The 21483-nt window shown below is 58.3% G+C and overlaps 1 protein-coding gene across 4 annotated transcripts in view; it reads right to left on the reverse strand.

Moving 5' to 3' along the window:
• Positions 1 to 21483, reverse strand: part of EPN2 (epsin 2) — a 57715-nt gene that overhangs the window by 2745 nt on the left and 33487 nt on the right. For all 4 annotated transcript variants that reach the window (XM_031467504.2, XM_031467501.2, XM_064494825.1 and 1 more), the window contains 6 exons: positions 14851 to 14963; positions 13535 to 13627; positions 12842 to 13016; positions 3925 to 4098; positions 3568 to 3654; positions 1443 to 1655 (listed from right to left, as the gene is read on the reverse strand). In XM_031467504.2, the coding sequence (XP_031323364.1) occupies positions 1443 to 1655; positions 3568 to 3654; positions 3925 to 4098; positions 12842 to 13016; positions 13535 to 13627; positions 14851 to 14963 (855 nt within the window). The remainder of the gene's footprint in view (positions 1 to 1442; positions 1656 to 3567; positions 3655 to 3924; positions 4099 to 12841; positions 13017 to 13534; positions 13628 to 14850; positions 14964 to 21483) is intronic.

A 21483-nucleotide genomic window follows, 5' to 3' on the forward strand; every position in this document is an offset into this window, starting at 1 on the left:
TACACTGTTTGCTGAGCTCTGCCACCACAGATGCCCGGGAGAGGGCAGCCGAGGGGGAGGCAGGGACCGCAGCGCGGCCTGAAAGCAGCAGTCCCCATGCTGCACTGGGGACCCTGGCATAATAAAGGCTCTGACAAGTCCTGCAGTCAAGAAGCAGATGCAGCTCCACCGTACCAGGGTTTCCAGAATGTCTCTCACATCAGACAGCTTTTCCACTTTTCAGCCAAAACATCTGCCGATACGCTGCCAAAAAGCACGGCAGCTGCCGGCACTCAGTCTCCAATACAGCTGGGACTCCGCTCACAAAGGCTGCCCAGGAGGGGGTCCCAGGCCTCCCAGCAGGAGATGCTGCCCGTTCTCCCTGTATCAGCTGCTGCTCGCGACCCCAGGAAGGGACCATGCAGGCTATCCCCAATCAGAGACGAGCAAACTGAGACCTCAGAGCAGGCGCGGGAAGGGCGGGGCCAAGAGAGAGGCCCTGCAGGGGCGGTGGGGCTGCCGCCCCAGGACCCAGGACCTGTTTGCAGACAGTGCTGCTGGGCCCCAGGCCCTGACCTGCACCTCTACAGCCTGCGGGTGGACTCCAGCAGGCACTCTTCCAGGGCAGGAACCTGGGTTCCAATCCAGCTCTGGCCCGCAGCCACCCTGCACTGGGGGCAACCACATCCCCACCCATCTCAGGACTGCAGGGCTGGGCAGGACCCAGGCACCGCACACACCCCACTTCTGCCTGAGGGTCCCCGGCCAAAGCGCCGCCAAGTCCTTGGGTCTGAGGCAGAACACCTTGAACGTGACGCGCTCCTGCCCTTAAGGGGCCCAAAGCCTTTCTGGAAAAACTGTGGGGAAAGGAAGGGGTTTCCTAGAGGAAGAGGGCTGCCTGGACTGAGAGCCGAACAAACGGCAGGCCGATCTCCCCGAAGAGGAGGGAGACATCCCAGCAGAGGGAGCAGAACATGTAGTGGAGGGACCCAAGGGTCTCAGAAGGGCGGGAGGGGGACACCGGGGCCTGACCACAAACGCGAGGGCTAGGGCTGGTTGTGAAGTGAGCGTTCTTGGGGTCCCTGGGGGAGGGCTCAGTGGAAGGGCCCCGTTACGCTCCACCCGAAAAGGGGTACTGGGCTGCAAACCCAGGCTTCTCCCCACCCCAGCACGGCCGCCCTCCAGCCGATCCAGAACTGGGTCCCCCCGGAGGGTCTCCCTGGCTGGGGCACCAAGTCAGGGGCAGCTTCTGCTCATGGTCTCAGCTGAGAGGAGAGAGGCTGTCTTCCCCTCCTCACCCGCAACCCCCACCCCAAACTGAACAGCAGCCCCCATGCTCCCCCCACAAGGCCCAGAGAGGTGGGAAGAGCCCCCAGACGTGGTGGAGAGGTCAGGGCCCAGAGGCCTGCCCCAGAGCCGTTCTCAGGCAGGGCGGGCCCGACGGCAGCCGGAAGCAAGCATACCTGGAGGCAGGAAAGGGTTGAGGGACTGAGCTGGCGGGGCTGGCCTGGTCACCAGCGAGTCCAGGTTCACCAGGGCCGCGTTGGGGCCCAGGAAGGACTCGGGGGTTTTCCGGGCGCCACTGGGCTTGCTTGAGGCGACAGTCTGGGGCTGAGACTCAAAGGGGTCAGGGCTGGTAGTCCCACTGTTCCGGGAGGGCGGAGAGGCCGCCTTGGCTGCAAGACAAGGATGCACACGGGCTGGTGAGCGCGGAGGGCGGGGCCCACGGCCTGCGTGCATGCCTGGCGCACCCAGAGCCAACGCAGACGCGCGCCTGCGCAGAGAGCAGATGGTCATCGCAGCGTGGTTTACAACAGCCCCCACCTGGAGACCAGCGTCAGCACCGGGCAGGTCACACCCAGCCCAAGCCCAGAGCCCAGGGACAGACGACTGGATGAGGAGAGGGAGCTGGACCAAATGAAAAAAGTACCAAATGAAAAAAGCAGGGGGCAGACAGGACGCATGGCAGTCCCCAGAAATACTACGATGTCACTTGGGGTTGCTGGCTAGACAGGAGGAACTGACTTTTTTTTTAATGTTTCCATTTTCTAAGTTCTCTACAATGAACATGAATTTCTTAATAGTAACAAGCAAAATAATTAAAAAATACAGCCAACAGAGGGTGTTGCTGGGACAGGCCAGTGGCAACATGACGGCTCTGCCAGGATGCAAGATGGCAGTGGGTTCCGGGTTCTTAAAAACGGTCCTACTCTCTGCCTGGTAATCCCATTTCTAGGAACCCAGCCTCAGGGAATGATGCACGATGTGAACAGGGACTGAAGCACAGAGATGTTCGCGACAGCGTTATTTACTTTAAGCACAACTTGAAGTCAACCTAAAATGTCCTCCCAAAATTAATTTGGTAACTTACTGCTGAGCCACAAAGAGATACTCTGTAGCCATGAAATAAATACTTCCTAAAGAATTTTTACTGTCACAAGAAAATGTTTTCAATCTGTGTTTCCTTAAAGAGGTGGGGACAGGATTCCACTCTCTCTGGCAAGTATGAGCTCAACAAAAAGGCTGGACGTACAAGCTCAGACAGGGTACCAGAAGGAGAGGCAGTGGCCCAGTGCGTACGGAATTACAGACAACTTTCATTCTCTTCCATAAACTCTTCCAAACTTTCTACAATGGGGACGTTTGCAGAATCAGGGTAATTATTTCACAGGCCCGGGAGGTGCTCAGTTAACACAGGCGGCCTTTTCCCTGAGGCGTGGAGAGGCGGGCAAGGACAGTTAGGTTGCGCTCTGGCCCGTGGAGGAGACACACACAATCGTGCTGCTCTAGAATGCAGCACAAGACGCGGGAAGCGGCACGTTCTAAGTTGCCTCTGGCCCCGAGCTGAGAGGGGCCCGGGGCGGTGAGGGTGCCAGGCTGCTCCTACCTCAGACCAGCCCAGCCAGGCCTGCTGGGGGAGGCGGAGGAGACCGTGGGAACGGGGAGGGGCAGAGAGAGGAGAGAGAAAGCAGAGAAGTTGCTCCATGTGGCTGGGAGGTGTGGCCCGGATGTGGGCAGGGCCCCCGGCTCTGTCCCCAGACCCACAGGGGTGCATGAAGAGGGCATCCAGCCCTCCCTCTGCCCCAGGTCCAGTCTCTCTGCACCCCATCCTACAACCTCCCATCCCAGGGGCACTCAGGGAGGAGCTAGGCCTGGAGACTTGACCGTGGGTCTCCGCACAGCGGCCCTGACAGGGGCCGGGGGTGGGAAGCTGTCCCCCAGTGGGGTGTTGGAGACACCTGCCCATGCCCAGAGCAGGTGGCTTGGCAAAGGGGGCGCCTTTGGCGAGTTGGGAGGAGGAAGGCAGACGGAGACAGTGACTCAAACCCAGGGCAAGGGCCATGCTGGCTGGGGAGCCAGGGTGGTAGGCTTCTGCAGTGGCCAAGAGGAGGAGAGGGTGACAGAAACTTCAACCACACTTCTTGTGGCTGCCGTGTAGTTCCTGCGACCAGATGCTACGCCCCAAGACTAGATGCAAAGCAGATGCAAGGAGCGGACAGACGCTGAGACCTGAGAACTGCTCCTGCAGTAACGGGCTGGTCAGCAGGAGCACAGGACGTCCTGAAAACTGCCACCACCCTTACGTACCTGATTTTTTTGAAGCTCGGAGGTTGTCAAACTCAGAAAAGTCGTCTTTAATTGTACCATTCAAATTACTGAAGAGATCAAAGGCCCCTGGGGAAGAGAGCAGCCGTGGCTGTGCGGCACCCCGAGGGCGTCTGGGCCCCTGCTGGGGAGCCCACTGCTCCCGCCACCCCCACCCCCCACCCCAGCCCGAGGGGAGGAGGGGCCCGCGGCCGTGCAGGCGCACCCGGGCAGGGCTGGCCCCTCGTGGTGGGGCTGGGGCTCTATCCGGACGACGGCTGTGGGGGCAGGGGCAGCAAGCGCGGGCAAACGGACAGGCCCACGCCGAGGAGCCGGGAGGGGAGGCAACAGAGGTCTCACCAGAGGAGGCTGCGGGCTTGGCGGCCGCGGCTGCGGCCCAGGCGTCGGTGGTCTTCCCGGCACTGGAAGCGGGCTGCTGCGGGGCTGCCCAGGGGTCCGAGCTCTTGGAGGCGGAGTGCGTGCTGGCTCCAGTGGGCACCCCCCACGGGTCGATGGAGGCGGCTGGCTTGGCACCTGTGGGAAAGCGGGGTCGGCTCAGGGACGTGCTCAGGAAGCGCTGGGCAGCTGGGGTGAGAGAGCGACACTGAGGCAAGGAGCCGCACCGGGTCCGCCTGCGGGACGGGGCTGAGCCAGGGCGAGCGCCAGGGAAGGGGCCGCAGGGGACCTGCCGCCCCGGCTCAGCCCGCGGGCCCCCCGGCAGTGGGGGGCGTCCTCTCCCGGCCCGCCTGACAGAAGGCACGACGAGGCGGGGCCCTGACGCCCCCGTGCCGGCCTCCCAGCTTCAGGGATACTGGGAGAGGCGAGGGACCGCCCAGCCGGCGGGTCTGGCCTGTCCCGGGCCCAGGAGGGTCCTGCGCGTCACGCGCACGGAGCGCGGCGGGCGCCTCCCCGCCCCCCCCACCTCCGCGGAGCACCTCCGGCGACCCCACATGCCGGCCCGCCTGCGCGCCGCGGCCCCCGCGGCGCCCGGCCCTGAACCGGGCGCTCCATGGCGGCTGTATCTGGGAGACAGATGCGTGCAGAGGCGCAGCCAGCCGGGAGGCGCTCGTGCCTCCCGCCGTGCAGCGCTTCACCGTAAGGACAGAGGTCGCCGTGCGGGTCTGGCGAGGGCCCTGGCAGGCCGGCCCGGTGCTGTGCTGCACGCGGGCCCTCATCTCCCCCGACACGCACGCACGCAACAGCGCGTCCTGCGGCGACTGGCGGGCGTGACTGCCTCCTGTCCTGGCTTATCCCAGGCCCTGCTCCTGCGAAGTGCGTGCTCTTCACCCGCCTCCCTCAGGGCTGCCGTCTGTCCCGTGCTGTGGCGGGGCTCCTCCCTTGCGCTGGGCGCTGATTCCCACCTGGTTACGCACACCTTCTCCCAGCGTGGCCTCTCCTCCACTCACTCTCCTTGCGGGCTCCTCTGACCAACCACAAGTCCCTTAACTTTAATGGACCAGAACCTGTCAGCACCTCCTCTGTCGCCTGTGCTTCGTGACGCGAAGGAAGCCCTTCGCCACGCAGGGCCTCACAGCGTCCTCCGCGGCAACGTCCGCTCTCACACGTCCGGATTTGTGCCGTGACTCCTGCACGTGGCCCACCACACGATTCACTCTTGAGGGTCCAGTGCAGATGACGGATGTCAGAGCGCCACACCCCCCGAGGCTGCGCAGAGCCACGGCTGTCAGGAGCCGAGTCTCCACGGTGTCATCGCTGGGCCCCCTCTTCTGTTCTGCTGACCCACTCCTGTGTCCAGCCCCGCACCTTCTGGATGACCCGCACAGGTGTCACCACAACAGTCAACCCTGAAATCTGACACAGCAAACCCCAACCTCGATTTCCTTCTTCAGGAGTATCTTGGCTGTTCTTGGCCCTCTGCTCTTCCATATTCATCTAAAAATCATCTTGCCAGGGGGAAAATACTCCAAAAAAGAAAACAATTTAAACCTTGTTGGAACTTTCACCAGAACTGCATTCAATCTTGGATCAACGTGAGGAAAATTATGTTACAGTGAGTCTTACGAAAATCATAGGATCTCTCCCTGTTCACTTGTCTTCTCTCTCAATGAAATCTAATCCTTTTCCCTCGGCGTTTTTATTTATTTTTAATTGAATACAGGTGACATACGACAGCACGTTAGTTTCAGGTGTACTGCACGACTCGACTTTGCATGTCATGAAACAACCACCAGGAGAGGTCGAGTGACCGCCTGTCCCTGCAGTTACTACAGTATCACAGACCAAATTCCTTACTGCATCTTACACCCCCGTGGCTTATTTATTTTGACTGGATTGTACCTCTTAATCTTCTTCATCTATTTTGCCTGGCCCCCAGCCCCTCTGCAACCACCCATTTGTTCTCTGTATCTGAATCTATTTTTGTTTTGTTTTTTAGATTCCATATGTAAGTGTAACATACAGTATTTGTCTTACTCTGTCTGATTTACTTCGCTAAGCATAATACCTCTAGGCCCATCTGTGTCGTTGCAAATTGCAAGCTTTCGTTTTTATGGCTGAGTAATATTCCATTATATATATTTTATACACACACACACACACACACACACACACACACACTACATCTTCTTTACCCATTCATCTATTGATCGGCATTGAGGTTGCATCCACGTCTTGGCTACTGTAAATAATGCGGTTATGAACATTAGGGTGCATGTACAATTTTTAAAAATTTTGTCCTTTATTTTCATGAGGGATTTATACAACTTTTGTAAGTTATTCCTAGGGACTGGTATATTTTTAAAACTTCCATTTTCTATCTATTTATTGTTATGCACAGAAACAACTTAATTTCATATACTAATTTTTATATCCAGCCATCTTGCTAAACTCTTAACAACTGAAACTCATCCTACTTATTCTTATAGTAATTCTAACCACTCTTCATCCCAGTAAACTCTTTGGCATTCCATGTACATAATCACATCCCTTGTAAATGATGACGGTTAGTTCTCTCTAGTCCTCACACTTTTTCTCTCATCTTCCTGTCTTGCTGTGCTGGCTGGGACCACCAGTCCCAACAGAGAGCGGGGTGCAGACAGAGCCCCTGTCTTGCCCTTAAACATTTTATCACTAAATTGTACCATTTACCAAAATGGGCTTTTTTCCGTTTAGAAGCTCTTCATCAGGGTATGGAAGTTCCCCATTATTCCAAATTTGCTGACTTGCAACGAATAGCTGGTGCATCTTATCAACCTGTTTCTGCCCCCCCCCCCATTAAAATGGTCACATGATTTTTCCCTCTGAGTCTGTTAAGATGGTACCTTAGTACATTTTCTGACGACTTGGTCCTTGCAAACAAAGTTTCTCATAATGTACTGTATCACGTCTATATTTTTCTCCTTTCCATTCTGCAATAGTTTCTTTGCTCAAGGTTTTCGCATCTATGCTCCTAAGTGGGCCTGGCCTGACACGTCTGTCTCACACTGCGTCTTCCGACTGGTTCTGGTGGTCAGCTTCCGCCAGCCCGTAAAATGGAGGAGATGCTCCCTTTTCCCGGACAGTTTGTGTCAAGTGTTGCCTCTTGGATGCTTAGAATTTGCCAGGAAAGCTCTCTGGGGAGGATGTGGGGGTGACGGGGGGTGACTGACTCAGTTTCTTTCACAATTACAGGACTACCCCCATTTACAGATTTGCTCAGTTTTCTCTCGTTTTACCCACTTTATCCAAGTCCCCGGTTCTGTCAGCAGAGCCGACCCGACGCCTCCCGCCCTGCTGGGCCTCAGCAGCACCCACCCCACGCTCCGTCCGCCCCCACCGTCTGCCTCCCCTCTTTGTCCCTCAGATCTAGCCTCGCCTGACGTATTTCTTTTACTACCGTTTTCAAGGGCTGCCTTCCATCTTTGCGGGTGTCCCGCCCCCTCGTGTTCTAACTCATTAACTTCTGTTCTCCTCGCTACTTCCTTCCTTCCACTGGGCCCGAACCCCAACGTGACCCCGTCCATCTGGCGCCGTTCCTCCTGATGAATGTAAACGTTAAAGCTACAAATTTCCCTCTTACTGTTGCTTCAACTGTCCCACATACTCTGATATTGAGACATTTACACTATTTTTTGGTTCTGAGTATTTGATTGTCGTTATAATTCCTTACTTGACTCAAGAACGTGAACGTGCTTTTAAACTGTCGGGTGTCTGGAGTTCCCTAATTACTGTTTGCTGCTGGCTTCCCCTTGAGTGCACTGTGGTCCGACGTGGTCTGCGTGACCCGTCTGCAGACGTCTGCAGAGGCTTTTCTGCCGGGCACACCATCAGCTTCTGTGTGCTGCGTCTTACTGGCCCACAAGCCCACAGGCTGACAGATCGCGCTGCTCCAGTCTTCTCAAGTCCTCAGCACTTCAGAAACGTGCTCCCAGCCGACATCCCGCTCCCGGTCCTCTCCACCCCCTCCTGGGGGCAAAGCCCCATCCGGCTGTTCCTCAGGTTGACCCTGTACTTGGCGTTTGTTGTATGGCTGGAAATGTTTCCCCTCGTTCCTGAGGAATACCGTCCCTGGATACAGAATTCCAGAGGATGAGTTTTTTGTTGACGTTTCTCTCACCTTCATTCTTGGGAGAAGCACGTTCTCCTTGCAGGCGCTGACGACATCATCCTGCTGCCCCCAACACCTGTCCTCCCCACTGACCGTCCGCTGCTGGCCTGACTGCCGTCTCCTGCAAGGGCCGGTCTGTGCCGGGTGGTCTGAGATGTCCCCTCCGTGGTGTTCTCCACCTGACGATGTGTCTAGGTGTGGTTTCTTTAATGGTCCTGCCTAGGATTCATGAGGCTTCCTGGATCTGAGAAGCAGCACCAGGCCACAGTCCTTAAAAGCTGCCTATCATCTTTTCAAACATCAACTTCTCTGGAACTCCAGAAAGGTGTGCATCAGACGTCCTCATTCTGCCTCTGTGTGTCCTGGCCCGCTCCCCAGACACCTGAAGGGCAACCCACCGCCTGCTGCCTCGGCCTCCAAGGCCCCTTCTCTCCCCGGGCCCCAAGCCCACAACCCTCCTGAGGCCTCCAGAATCCCCTCTGGTCTTCCACTCCCATCTTCCCAGCGTTCCCCCATGACTGGCACCGCTCTCCCCGTGCCCACTTCCACCAGATGTGACACTGGTCCCAGCTGGAGTCGCCCTGGCTCTGCCCCCAACACAGCACCTCCTGGGTCCTCGGCTGTCCTCTGGACAGGAGGGGAGTGACAGGGTGGAAACTAACTGCGTCAGGGAGGGAGATGGACTGCAGTGAGAGGAGCCGCCGAGATGCCACATAGAAGACGCAGGACTCGGGCGTCACAGGGAGGCCTGGGACCTGGTGCCAGGCTGTTCCGGCTCCCAGGAAACCACAGGGAAGCCGGCACACCGTCTTCAGCCTGATCTTCCCTGGCAGAATCAGCCCCTCACTGGCTCCCAGGCCCAGTCTGAGTGAAGCTGACCCCGCCCTGGAACAGGGAGAGTTTTCACCAGCTCAAGTCAACCTACAAACTTCCCCTGTCCCAACTCTCTACGTCTAAATCCCAGACTGGCACCGGAGCTGCAGAGAAATCCTCTCTGTCCTCTGGGCTGTGGGCATCTGGTAGTGGGGCCTGGAGCTTCTGAGGCCAGAGGGGAGAAAACAGGGGTCCACTGGGGACTCTGCGGGCATCCCTCACTCCCTCTGCAGCACCTCTCAGCCCTGGAGTGCACCTCTGGAAGGTTCCGGGTAAATGTCTGACTCAGGCGCGCACACACATTCAGACAGAGCTGCCCCGAGTCTCCACAGCCTGCGAACCACCAATCCAGAGCAGTTCACGCACCACGCAGCTTGGGGGCCCCAGCCCATGGTTCTCAACTGTGGCCGCCTTCGGGGATCTCCTGCGGGGGCTGGTAAAATACTGGCACCCCACACACTCCAGCACAGCTTCTGAGGACACCTGGACTCGCAGAGGCTCCCCAAGTGGCCAGAACAGCAGCCAAGGTGCCTGAGAAGCACCGTGCTCCTGGGGTATTTGGGGTCCAGCCCAGCCCAGCCCTCCTGGGAGGCGAGGGCTCCTCGGACACAGACACCGGGTGCACGGGCCTCCCACAGACAGGCGGTCCTTGCAGCCACCTTGCTCGATCTGAGCTATGTTTGGCCAGCACGGCCCAGGCCGGGGCCCGCTCTGAGAGAGAAACATGGACACGGCGCCCATACCCAGCCCGGAGGCACCAGCAGCCAGCAGCCGGGGGTGGTCCTGAGGACAGGGTGACCACATCTCCTGGAGCAGGAATACCTGAGCCATGCTTTCAAGAATAACCAGGAGTTCAGTCGGCAGAGAGCAGGACAGGACATAAAGTGCAGACCAGGCACTTAAAGGGGTCCAGGCTGCCCTGCCAAGACAGACAGTCCAGGAACTCCTCCGCCACCCACCAGCCCTGGGCCTTGGGCGCCACCCTCCTGACGGCACACGGCACAGCACTCCGTCTCCCTCCACAGATGGCCCACAGATCTTGCAAGGCCCCCGTGCTCTGCCCACCGTGGCCTTGGAAGGCCCGGGCCAGGCCACACACCCGACAAATAAGCACTTGCTGAGCGGATGAGGGGAGGGCGGCACTGAGGGCGGAAAGGCCCCTTCGCATGGAGCACAGTGGCCGCCTCCTGCGCCGGGTGCATCCCAGGCCACACACACGTGTTCCCAGGCACCAGGAGGCAGTCACATCGTGGGGCAGAGGGGGCCCCAGAAGCAGAGGCTGTGAGCCCTGCCCACACCAGGTGGCCGCTCTGGGTCTGGCCGGTGCAGGAAGTGCCCTGCTGACCCGGCGCGCTCCGGGTCCCCTCCTCCCAGCCTCAGCATTTCCCTCTGAGGCCCCTCAGCACGAGCTGGTAAAGGCAGGGCTTGCTACCAAGGGTGGCTTTCAAAACAGCGTTTCTTTCATCCAACTAATGGGACCTGGGAGGGGACTCTACTATTTCTCATTTATGAACGTGTTTCGGGGTGGGGGGCCCCAAACGCACACTAGCAGATTCTACCAGAGACTGATCAGTAAACCCGGTCTGTGTCTCGGTCTGGAGCTGCTCCTTGGAAGAAGAAAGCAAGTTCACTGTTACTACACTCCAGTGAACTTGGGAGCTGGTGCGAGGCCCCCCCGGCAGAGCTGCTGACAGCAGAAGCTACAGCAGCAAACCTGCCTCCGTGGGTGACGGAACTGCGCTGCCCAACGGATCTCCTGACGCCTGGAAATGCTCACCGTACGGGGCAAACAGAAGTATCTATGTCTACACACAAAGCTGTGCACAACGTGACCCCAGCTGTGTGAAACACACGTGCTGAGGGAAAGCTGACCAGTTTTAACACTGGCTCGCTCTCAATTTGGAATTTGAGGAGACTTCCAGGACATGAATGGCCACAGAGGCCTCAGCAACAGTCCAGGATGGCATGATAATTCCACGACTGGGGGTCATAAGCACTGAGCCTACCCCTATCTGCTGTGTGACCTCAGAGTAATGAACAGCCTCTCTGGGTTTGATGGTCTGCCTTCTCAAGTCACTGGTAAAAATGCCAAATGCATTAGAACCCTGGGTTGGGCAGGTAGCAAAAGATGGCGAAGTGGCAGTCCCCGGAGCACACACGGCCCCTGCCGGCCTCAGCCGTGTTCTTCATTTTTAAAATTCATTGCCAACATTCAAAAATTTGATTTCAGAATGTCAGATTGCAATCTTCTCTTACTGCTAAACGGTTATACAAAACGTCATCTATCTACAAAATGGATTATTATTTGACCATAAAAAGGAACAAAGTAGGGAACGCTGAAAACACGCTAAGTGAAGGTCACAGGGGCCACATGTGCTACGAGTCCACGACACACATGAAACGCCCGGAACAGGCCCCTCCAGACACAGGAAGCAGACTGGTGCCAAGGGCTGGGGAGGGGCAGCTGCAAATCGTTAGGAAGGCGAATTTTACATTATGTGAACTTTGTCTCGATTTGAAAAACATGGAAGAAGCAGGGAGGATATAGTAGCTCAGTGGCAGGGCGCGTGCTTAATTAGCATGCACGAGGTCCTGGGTTCATCCCCAGTACCTCCATTAGACAGACAGACAGATAAACAAACAAACAAACTTCATTACTCTTCCCTCCAAAACACCGCACATTCCCAGAAAATATAGACAAAAACAAAATAAATTGGAAGAGAGGAACCACGTGGGCAGAAATCCATGTGATGCTCAGCTGCCTCTGAGGACCAGCGCCTCTCCCCAGCTGCACCCCTGCTTCTGGCCAGCTCCTGGTCTCCGCTGCCTGCCAGGGTGTGAGAGCCCCCGCCACTGGAGGTGGTCCTGCCCCACCAGCAGGAGACCCCCGGCTCCCCCTGAGGGTCGGGTGCCTGGTCAACCAGTGCCCTTGGCTCCAGGGCACAGTCCTGTCCACCAGCCAAAGGAAGGGACGGGCAAACTCGTTCACTTAAAAAATACGTATTTCCTCTCCCCTGATCAGGTAATACTTACCTCTGCTAAATGTGGTAAATAAGCCAAACAGCAAAAAAAAAAAGGAGGAAGGAGGAGGAGGGAGGAGGAGGGGAAGGGGAAGGAAAGGAAAGGAAAAAGTTTAGGGGGAAAAGTCTGTCTCCCCCTTCACCTCAGCCCCCAAACCCCTCCCCAGAAGCAGCCAGAGACTCAGCGCTATTCGATCTCCTTGACCTCATCTGGCTTCTGGAGTGACACAAAATTTACATTTAAAGTTGCCAGACAGAAGGCCACAGCTGTGGCCAGCGGGGCTGAGAGCACCCAGGGGCCTCCCAGAGCCTGCAGGCCAAGCCCTGTGCCCAAGATGTCCATCCAAATTAAACAGGTGGCACCACACTCAGTTTCCAAACCTCCTTTCACAAGTTCTCTCACGCTGGGCATTAAACTGAACTTTAAAGCATTCACTTGGCAAGTGAACTGATTGACCGTTGAGTGACACAACAAAGAATTACAGTCAACACAGCCCCTCCTCGCCAGCAGTCACGTTAAGCACATCCTAATTTCCAGCTAACTGCAGCACCTTGATTTAGAAGTCTCACTCTGTGTACGATAGTTTCTTAACTTGGGGTGCAATTCTGAGGCTGAGGGTTGACAAGTGTCCCCAAAAAGGGACAAGCCATTTCGACACATGTGGGAAGCAGAGAGGAAACGGACCAAAGCAGAAGCCGAGCACATACCGCCAGCCGGCCGGGGGCCGCAGAGGCCTGGACACCCACCACCGTCAACCAGGTCACTCCCACCTCTGCCGCCCGCCCCGCAGCCCCTCCCCCAGCCAGAAGGCAGGGGAGACAACGAGGGGGTCTTTACCGAACGATGGCCAGGGGTCCGAAGTGCTGGCTGCGGCTGCCGGCCCACCCCAGGGGTTGGTCTGGTTAGCTGAGGTGGATGGGCCCCAGGGCTCTGCCTTCTGCACAGCAGGGCCCGAGCCGGGCAGGGCGTCCATCAGATCCAACAGTGTGGGCTGCTGTGGGTGGGAGCCGTGCTGTGAGGCAGAGAGAAGGGGTCAGGCTGGCTTCCCTGCAGCTGCAGCGAACGCCCACATGCTTCCGCGCACGCTGCCCGGGCCTCTAACAGGGCAAAGGTCTGGGGAGGTCCCCGACGACCTCAGAAGCTGCGCCGCTCCCCTGCGAAGACCAGGCTTGCCCGCACCGAGCTATGTGCCAAGTGCCCTGCCCGCCGTCAACCAGTCCTCGGGGCTTCTCAGGGCAACGTGGGCTCTGCTTCCCTCCAGGACGCTGCCCCCACCTGCCTGTGCCCCCTCAGGACCCCCTCCCAGGGCAGCCTCCCCACCCCCAGGGACCCCCTGCTCTGTGGGGCGGGGTCTACCTCCTGACGGGGTGACGAGTGCCGGAGGCAGAGCCATGTCGGTCTCCATTAGGCCCCAAAGCACGGGACGTGTGCTCACGCAGCGACGGCCAGAGCCGGGGCAGGGAGCACTGCGGCTGCACTCAGCTCCGGGCAGGGCCACCCCCTCCGGGGACCATCCCAAGGAGCACTCACCTCTCTCTTTTTTGGAACTTTGACGGTGTCCCTGCGGCTTTCCTCCAGGGCCATCTGCAGCCTGAGGTCATCACCCCGCCGGAGGCGCTCTTCCTGTGGATGACAATGACCTGGAAGCTCGTCGCCCCTCACTTTAGAGGAGGGCTGAAGACCATGCGGCGGTGCCCCCTCCGCCCCCCGCCCCGTGTGGCTTCCACTTGCCTCCAGCCCCTCCAGGGAGACGGGGGCACAGGCACCACCATATCACAGAAAGGAAATGCTTATTCTAAAATGACTTTTCTCAAAATGAAAATGGCTTTATGACTCTTCTGAACTAAAGAAGCAACGTATCTCCTAATAAAACACAGAAGTCTGACAGCCCAGAGAGGACCTGGAAAGAGGGCAGAAATCACGGCACTCCGGCCCACTGCGCACACTTCAGAAAATGACTGTGTACTGACTTTTTATGATTTCTAGTAGAAGTAACTCATTATAGTTAACTTACACTTATTCAAGGCAAAGTCACCATACGCAGAAAGACTGGCCATCCTAGCTTTCACAGAATGAGTAAATGTAAACCCCGTGACCGACTAAAACAGGCTCAGACCTCCCACCTGTCCCCGTGGCCGTGTCCTCGGGTGGGCACAGGGCCGCACGGAAGCTGTCCGCCGCGGTGGCCCTTCAGACTGCTGCAGTCAGAGCGAGGCGGACCACGCCGGGACGGACCCCCGCTTGCCCGCCCACGCCCATGCCTGTCTGCGCCACTGCTGAGGGGGGCTTGGGCCTCGCTCACTCCTCTGCCCCTTTTCACCAAAGGTCAGCGGGGTGGGCCTGAGAAGAGGTGGGCCTTAGAAAGGCTGACACGCTGAAAGGTCATCTCAGTTGCTCCTTTCCCTCCTTTTCCATCTGGAAGTAACTCATGCTTACGAAGGAAAAACGGGAACTGAAAAAAATGAGAACTACACACACTTCCGCCATCTGCTATCAGCTCTCGTCTCCGGGGCATCTCCTTCTAGCCTTTGTGTTCAGACGCTCTTGGCCCACCCTCCGGGTGGGAAGACAGGACCACGGCCGCCCACGGGCAGGGAGGGCTGTGCACATTTGGCCCAGAGCCAGGACGCAAGGCTGAGTGCGGAGTGTTTCTGGGAAACACTTCTCGCTGGTTCGTCCCCAGGCACCGACGGACGTCCTGAAAACCTTCCCTAAATGTGTATCTGCTGGGACCCTCCCTGACAGGGGCAGTGGGTGACAGGAACACCCTCTGCAGGGCATGCAAGCGTCCTCCCCATGATGCTCCGCCCCCCCACCCCCGCCCGGCGCGGACCGGCAACACTGACCTGCTCGGCCACCTCTCTGCTCATGGCCAGCGCCAGCTGCAGCTGCAGCTCCTCTTCTCCGCTCGTCTGCGGCCGGGCCTGCTCCAGCTCGGAGGACACCCGCGGGGAGGTGGCTGTGGGGGGAGGCCAAGTCACCACAGCACAGGACCCGCCACTAGCTGGTCAAACATACCCGCTCCCACCCTGCCCCTGCCCTGAGGGTCTGACCACAGCCCCCGACACGGGACACAGGTGGGGTGGAGGAGAGGTCTACCAACATCCCCGTTAAAATCAAGTCACTGCACAGTGACAAGGCCACAGGCCAGGACAGGAGGCCCTCAGGCACCCGCCTCACAGTCAGGCCCCCCAGGACCAGACCCCGGACTTAAACGCTGCAGAGCTGCGCTGCTTCAAAGAGAGGAACAGTTTTTAAAAGATTGAGAGTGTAGCTCTTGAAAAGCTGGACGGAAGATCGGCCAAAAGAGCACAGGCTCTGAGGACCACACACTCCTCTCCAGGCTCCCCAAGTCGGTGAGAGGCTCCCTCTGTCTCTCACGGCATAAGGGTCATGGAAAACGAAGGCCAAACATTTCTGCAGTAACTCCAAATATTTCTGTTTTTTAGGTAAAACTGTACAGTGACTCGAAAATAAAAATATGTGGACATTTTTTTGCTTAAGTACTTAGCTAACTTAAACACTTGTAAGTAGCGCCTGGAATGACAGTTTTGAGAGAAAGGATGAGACATGAACTTCCGGCAGATGGAACAAACCCCAAAGCAGAGGGCTCGCAGTCATGCTGTGGCCAGGCAGGGCCTCCCCGCAGGGAAAACGCCGCGCTTCCACGGCCACCAGGCTCCCTGCGGCAGGGGCCCTCGGTGCCAGCAGGCTCAGACGTGAAGCTCTGGCAGCCGGAGCCAAAGGGTGCGCCCACCTCGCCCCCACCCAGGAGGGGGCCTGCAGCTCCTCTGAAATTCCCAAAGCAAGCTCTGCTGTCTGAAGAGGTTGTCAGGCCACATCTCAGCGCCCCGGCTTTCCTTCTGGGCCTCTGCGCTGCTCTCTCAGGCCCAGCTCAGCCTGCCCACCCCCTCTGCTGGGGCTGGCTCGGTACCCCCAGCACCCCCTCAATCTGCAGCTTAGTAGGTCACATCCAAAGGTGCTCTCAAGGGAGGGCCTAGGCCTGTCCTCCCACCATTACATCCATCCCCAAAGTCTGGCAGAACAACTGACAAATGCCCACGGACGGCCGGATGCCTGGATGCCTGCATGCACGGTCGCGTGGAGATAGACAGACACGGATGGCCAGGTGCCTGCGTGCACGGTCGCGTGGAGACAGACGGACGGAGGACCCCACTTTCTGGGTAGCTGTTGCGGACGCGCTGACTGCATCGTCCTTTAGCCCCAGCTTCCGCGCCATCGGTTCCAGCAAACCCAGCCCCCAGGGCTCAGCCAGATGCTGCTTCTCCCTGAACCTCCAACTAAACGTGCTTCTTAGGGTCTGCTCCTTTGGGAGGAAGTAAAAGCTGGGAAGTGATTCCCGTCATGGAGGCGTCTAGATGACTGGGCCCTGCATGCAGTGAGTGAAACAGGAGAAGAATCGAGATAGAGTCGAGGAGGGACCCACAGAAGAACCGGGGTGGCAGCAGGGGCAGTGCACAGTGGGGGCTGTAACTGGCGTCACTTCATCCCATGATTCAGAAAAATCACACAAAACACACAGCAGTGAGATTTCATTTGGAACAATTATGTGGCCTGAAGCGCAGTGAGTTCGCTATGATTTATTGTCAACCAAAAGAACTATTGAAAAAAAAGCCAGCAACCTCACATCTACACTAATGTACAGGTCAAACAAGAAAAAAATGCAGCAGTAATTAAAAAAAACAAACCACAAACATATCTTTCTAAATAAATCAAGTCAAACCCCAGTCTACTGCATCACCCCAATTAGATTTTCCAAAGCATTTCTTTAGAAATGAAGCTAGATGGCAATGAAACACCCTCAAATCTATTTTAATAATTTGATTTCTTAATAATATATCAAAACAAAAGCACATGTTCTGTCGGTTCTATTCCCAGCCTTTACCTCTGCCCATCGCAGCTGGCAGTCTCCTCCTGCTCTGGGGGCAACCACCACCCTGGCTGGTGGGAACAAAGGAAGCTGAAGGGCTGAGAGGGCTGAGAGGGCAGGTTGGGGGCAGGTTGGGGGATGGGTAGGGGGGTGGAGGGGAGGCCGAGGGGGGTGGGTGGGGGGAGGCCGAGGGGGGTGGTGGGGGAGGTTGAGGGGGTGGTTGGGGGGAGGTTGAGGGGGGTGGTTGGGGAGGTTGAGGGGGGGGTGGGGGGGAGGTTGAGGGAGGTGGTTGGGGGAGGTTGAGGGAGGTGGTTGGGGGAGGTTGAGGGGGATGGTGGGGGGAGGTTGAGGGAGGTGGTTGGGGGGAGGTTGAGGGAGGTGGTTGGGGGGAGGTTGAGGGGGATGGTGGGGGGAGGTTGAGGGAGGTGGTTGGGGGAGGTTGGGGGGTGGTGGGGGAGGTTGAGGGGGATGGTGGGGGGAGGTTGAGGGAGGTGGTTGGGGGGAGGTTGAGGGAGGTGGTTGGGGGGGAGGTTGAGGGAGGTGGTTGGGGGGAGGTTGAGGGGGATGGTGGGGGGAGGTTGAGGGAGGTGGTTGGGGGGAGGTTGAGGGGGATGGTGGGGGGAGGTTGAGGGAGGTGGTTGGGGGGAGGTTGAGGGAGGTGGTTGGGGGAGGTTGAGGGAGGCGGTTGGGGGAGGTTGAGGGAGGCGGTTGGGGGGAGGTTGAGGGGGGTGGTTGAGGGGGGTGGTTGGGGGGAGGTTGAGGGGGATGGTGGGGGGAGGTTGAGGGAGGTGGTTGGGGGGAGGTTGAGGGGGATGGTGGGGGGAGGTTGAGGGAGGTGGTTGGGGGGAGGTTGAGGGGGATGGTGGGGGGAGGTTGAGGGAGGTGGTTGGGGGGAGGTTGAGGGGGATGGTGGGGGGAGGTTGAGGGAGGTGGTTGGGGGGAGGTTGAGGGAGGTGGTTGGGGGGAGGTTGAGGGGGATGGTGGGGGGAGGTTGAGGGAGGTGGTTGGGGGGAGGTTGAGGGAGGTGGTTGGGGGGAGGTTGAGGGGGATGGTGGGGGGAGGTTGAGGGAGGTGGTTGGGGGGAGGTTGAGGGAGGTGGTTGGGGGGAGGTTGAGGGAGGTGGTTGGGGGGAGGTTGAGGGGGATGGTGGGGGGAGGTTGAGGGAGGTGGTTGGGGGGAGGTTGAGGAAGGTGGTTGGGGGAGGTTGAGGGAGGTGGTTGGGGGAGGTTGAGGTAGGTGGTTGGGGGGAGGTTGAGGGGGGTGGTTGAGGGGGTGGTTGGGGGGAGGTTGAGGGGGATGGTGGGGGGAGGTTGAGGGAGGTGGTTGGGGGGAGGTTGAGGGGGATGGTGGGGGGAGGTTGAGGGAGGTGGTTGGGGGGAGGTTGAGGGAGGTGGTTGGGGGGAGGTTGAGGGAGGTGGTGGTGGGGAGGTTGAGGGGGGTGGTGGGGGGGAGGTTGAGGGAGGTGGTTGGGGGAGGTTGAGGGAGGTGGTTGGGGGGAGGTTGAGGGAGGTGGTTGGGGGAGGTTGAGGGAGGTGGTTGGGGGAGGTTGAGGGGGTGGTGGGGGAGGTTGAGGGGGGTGGTGGGCGGAGGTTGAGGGAGGTGGTTGGGGGGAGGTTAAGGGGGTGGTGGGGGAGGTTGAGACGGGTGGGTGGACAGGGTAGTGTTGGGAAAGACTCCCCTGCCAAATGTGGCTCCTTCATCTAGATCACAGCCACGCAGGCTGCCCGTTCCCAGCCTTCTTCCTGACAAAGAATCTCAGGCTGCTTCACAAAACCCTGTCTGTAACAACACGGCACATCCAACAGCCTTCATTTACTCTCAAAAAGAAACCAGGAGTGAATAAAGAAGAAAACCTCAAACCCCACTCCACACCCCAAAAAGTGCTCTGAAAAGAAAGCCCGATCTTGGCGGGCAGCTGCTACCTGGCCGTGCTGCCACGGGGCCTGATTCGGCCAGGAGCTGGCGGTGAGTGGGCCAGGGCACGGAACAGGGACCTGCTGGAGAAGTGAGGCCTCCCTTGTCCCCTGCACCCTCAGCACACCTGCAGGGCCAGCCTGGCTTCAAAGGCAAAGGCTCACGTTTGCATCCACCAGAGCTGATGCTGTTAGAGTGACACGTGGCCAGCGCCTACGGAAATAGCTTACCACATCAATGTGGAAATGAAGACAAAGGGTATTCCCCCAAATGCTGTGGTTTTTATAAACGGATGTACAGCTCTCAGTTCCGCAGATGGCGGAATTCACAACCACCAGCCCCGAATGTCAGCTGAGCTACACAGAGGTGTCAGCTGCGCGCGCAGCGTCCAGGGGGATGCTCCCGCCTTAGCGACAGCATCTCGGCCACAAAGAGCCTCTTGTGCCTGTGCACATGACAGGGAACACAGAAGGGCTGTGAGACGGGCCTGAATGGACCCTTCCCACCACCTGAGCCTGGCCCCGGCCCTGCTCTGGGGATCTGAGGGTCCAGCACTCCCAGGGACCGGGGCACGTGTCTGCAGGACGCCGGCTCTCGGGTCGCAGACCCAGCCACCCTCTGGAGGGAAGACAGGCCTGTGAGCATCAGCTAATCACTCAAGGAGCTAGTGTGGCACTACCCTTCTCCTGAGGCTGAGACGGATCCCACGGGGAGGAGGGCCATCTTCACGTGCCGCGGTTGAGAACTCTGTACATGGTGGGCTCTCGTGCATCCTCTCCTGTCCGCTGCCCTGGCTGAGAAGGCTCACAGGAGAGGGTGAACAAGGAGCCTACAAAAGCCCAATGTTTCCCTCAAAATACCGGCTAAGAGGACGCTCAGAGGCGCCTCCCAGCACCCCTGGCAGGGCTCCCTACCTTTACCAGGCTGGGCTGCTACCGGGACCGCCCCACCAGGCCACATGCCTGCACCCTCTGCTGTGGGGAGTACGTGGGTCCCCAGATGTGCTCCTGAAACAAAGATGCTTCAGCAGGCCAACGTCGAGGGATTTTGAAAGAAGAAAGCAAAGCAATCAAGGTAACAGAAAAACAGGACGCTGCCGCTTCTCACTGGCTGTGGCTCACCACTTTGTCGGAAAGGACGTAAGCAGCGCCTGCAGTCACACAGGCTGACTAAAGGGAGCAGACTCTGCGAGCTCAGCTTTTCGGCACAGCGACCGGGGTGACTCCTGGCAAAGCCCTGCAGGGCCCCAGCACTGCTGCCACCACTAACGACCCCGTGCCCGCTGGCTAACAGGGATGCCAGAGTTCAAATCCCGTCCCCAGCACGCGCCAGCAGTGAGGCCACGCACAAACGGCGGATCTCCTCGGGCGTCTGCTTCTATGAAACTGGGTGGTGGGGGACCCCTGGGTCTGCGCCTTGCCCCGGGTCACTGCTCTCCACTCCCCCCATGATCCCAGGCCCCCAAGGGCGCCCCGTGGCTGTGAATGACCCTTACGATGCTGTTCTCTGTTCTATTCTCAGGGACACCTGCCAGACCTGTGACCCAGACCTGCCAGCACAGCTACCTTCAGGGATCTGGTCTCGATCTGGCCTTTGATTCCTCTCCAGACTAAGCTGCTGCTTGCTTGCCCACATTCAGATGACACCACAAAACCACACACCAGGGCTCCAGACCACCTGTGGGCACAGTCCAGGCAGCCGGGATGTCACAACGTCATGATACAAACAGCAGGGCAGCAGGGCTGCAACCTGGCGGAGACAGTGCTTAGAGCAAAGTCCAGAAGGAAACAGACACGTGAGTCAGCTGCCTGGGTACCACGGTTACGGGCACGTCTGTCTACTTTCTGGGTTTTCTGCACCATCAGGAATGAACATGTGTTACTTCTACAAGGAAAAAACTAGCAGAGCTCCCTATTTCAGGCCCACACCGCACTTACCAGTTAGAACTGGAGAAGTGGGCCACCGAGAGCACTCGCTGAAGGGTGCTGGTCATCCCGCCGACAGCCGGCCTCCGCTGTCCGCCGGCAGGCAGCAGGAGGAGACGGATTCCGCTGCAACATCAATTTCTAGCTGCTGACAGTCGGCCCCTCACCCGCTGACTCCAACTTTTTGAAAGGGCAAGGCCACTGGTCATCAGCTGGACGGAGAGGGGAGCCCGGAGAGGTAGCCCACCCGGAGCAGGGGGCCAGCCGGCCGCTCACCACGCCCCTGGAAGCTTCAGCCCACCCCAGAGGCTCCGAACTGACTGCTCAGACCTGTGCCCAGGCTTTGGCACACCTGGGGACATTTAAAAACTCCCAGGCAGCGAGCTTGAGCCAGCAGCTTAGGGAACAGGGAACAGAGAAAGGGCAGCTAGCAAAATCGGGAACCGTATTTATTTGATTACTAAACAAAAACGAGCAACCATGAATCATACTATTGCTAAACTCAAAGCATCAAGAAACTACACAGGTACGAACACTTCCACACTTCCGGAAAAGCCCACAAAATGTATTTTCAAAAGACTAACGTGCATGCCTGAGGCAGACACCAGTGGAGATGAGCACACCACATAAAACAGCATCAAAAACGAGAGCTACGGTTTATTTAGCACTCGCCCGCTCCGAAAGTGCTCACTGAACACCTGTCCCACTGAGCACAAGCCCCTACCGCTGGCGCAGGGACAGAAGGCAGA

This window comes from Camelus dromedarius, chromosome 16, assembly GCF_036321535.1.
Source record: "Camelus dromedarius isolate mCamDro1 chromosome 16, mCamDro1.pat, whole genome shotgun sequence".
Taxonomy (NCBI): domain Eukaryota; kingdom Metazoa; phylum Chordata; class Mammalia; order Artiodactyla; family Camelidae; genus Camelus; species Camelus dromedarius.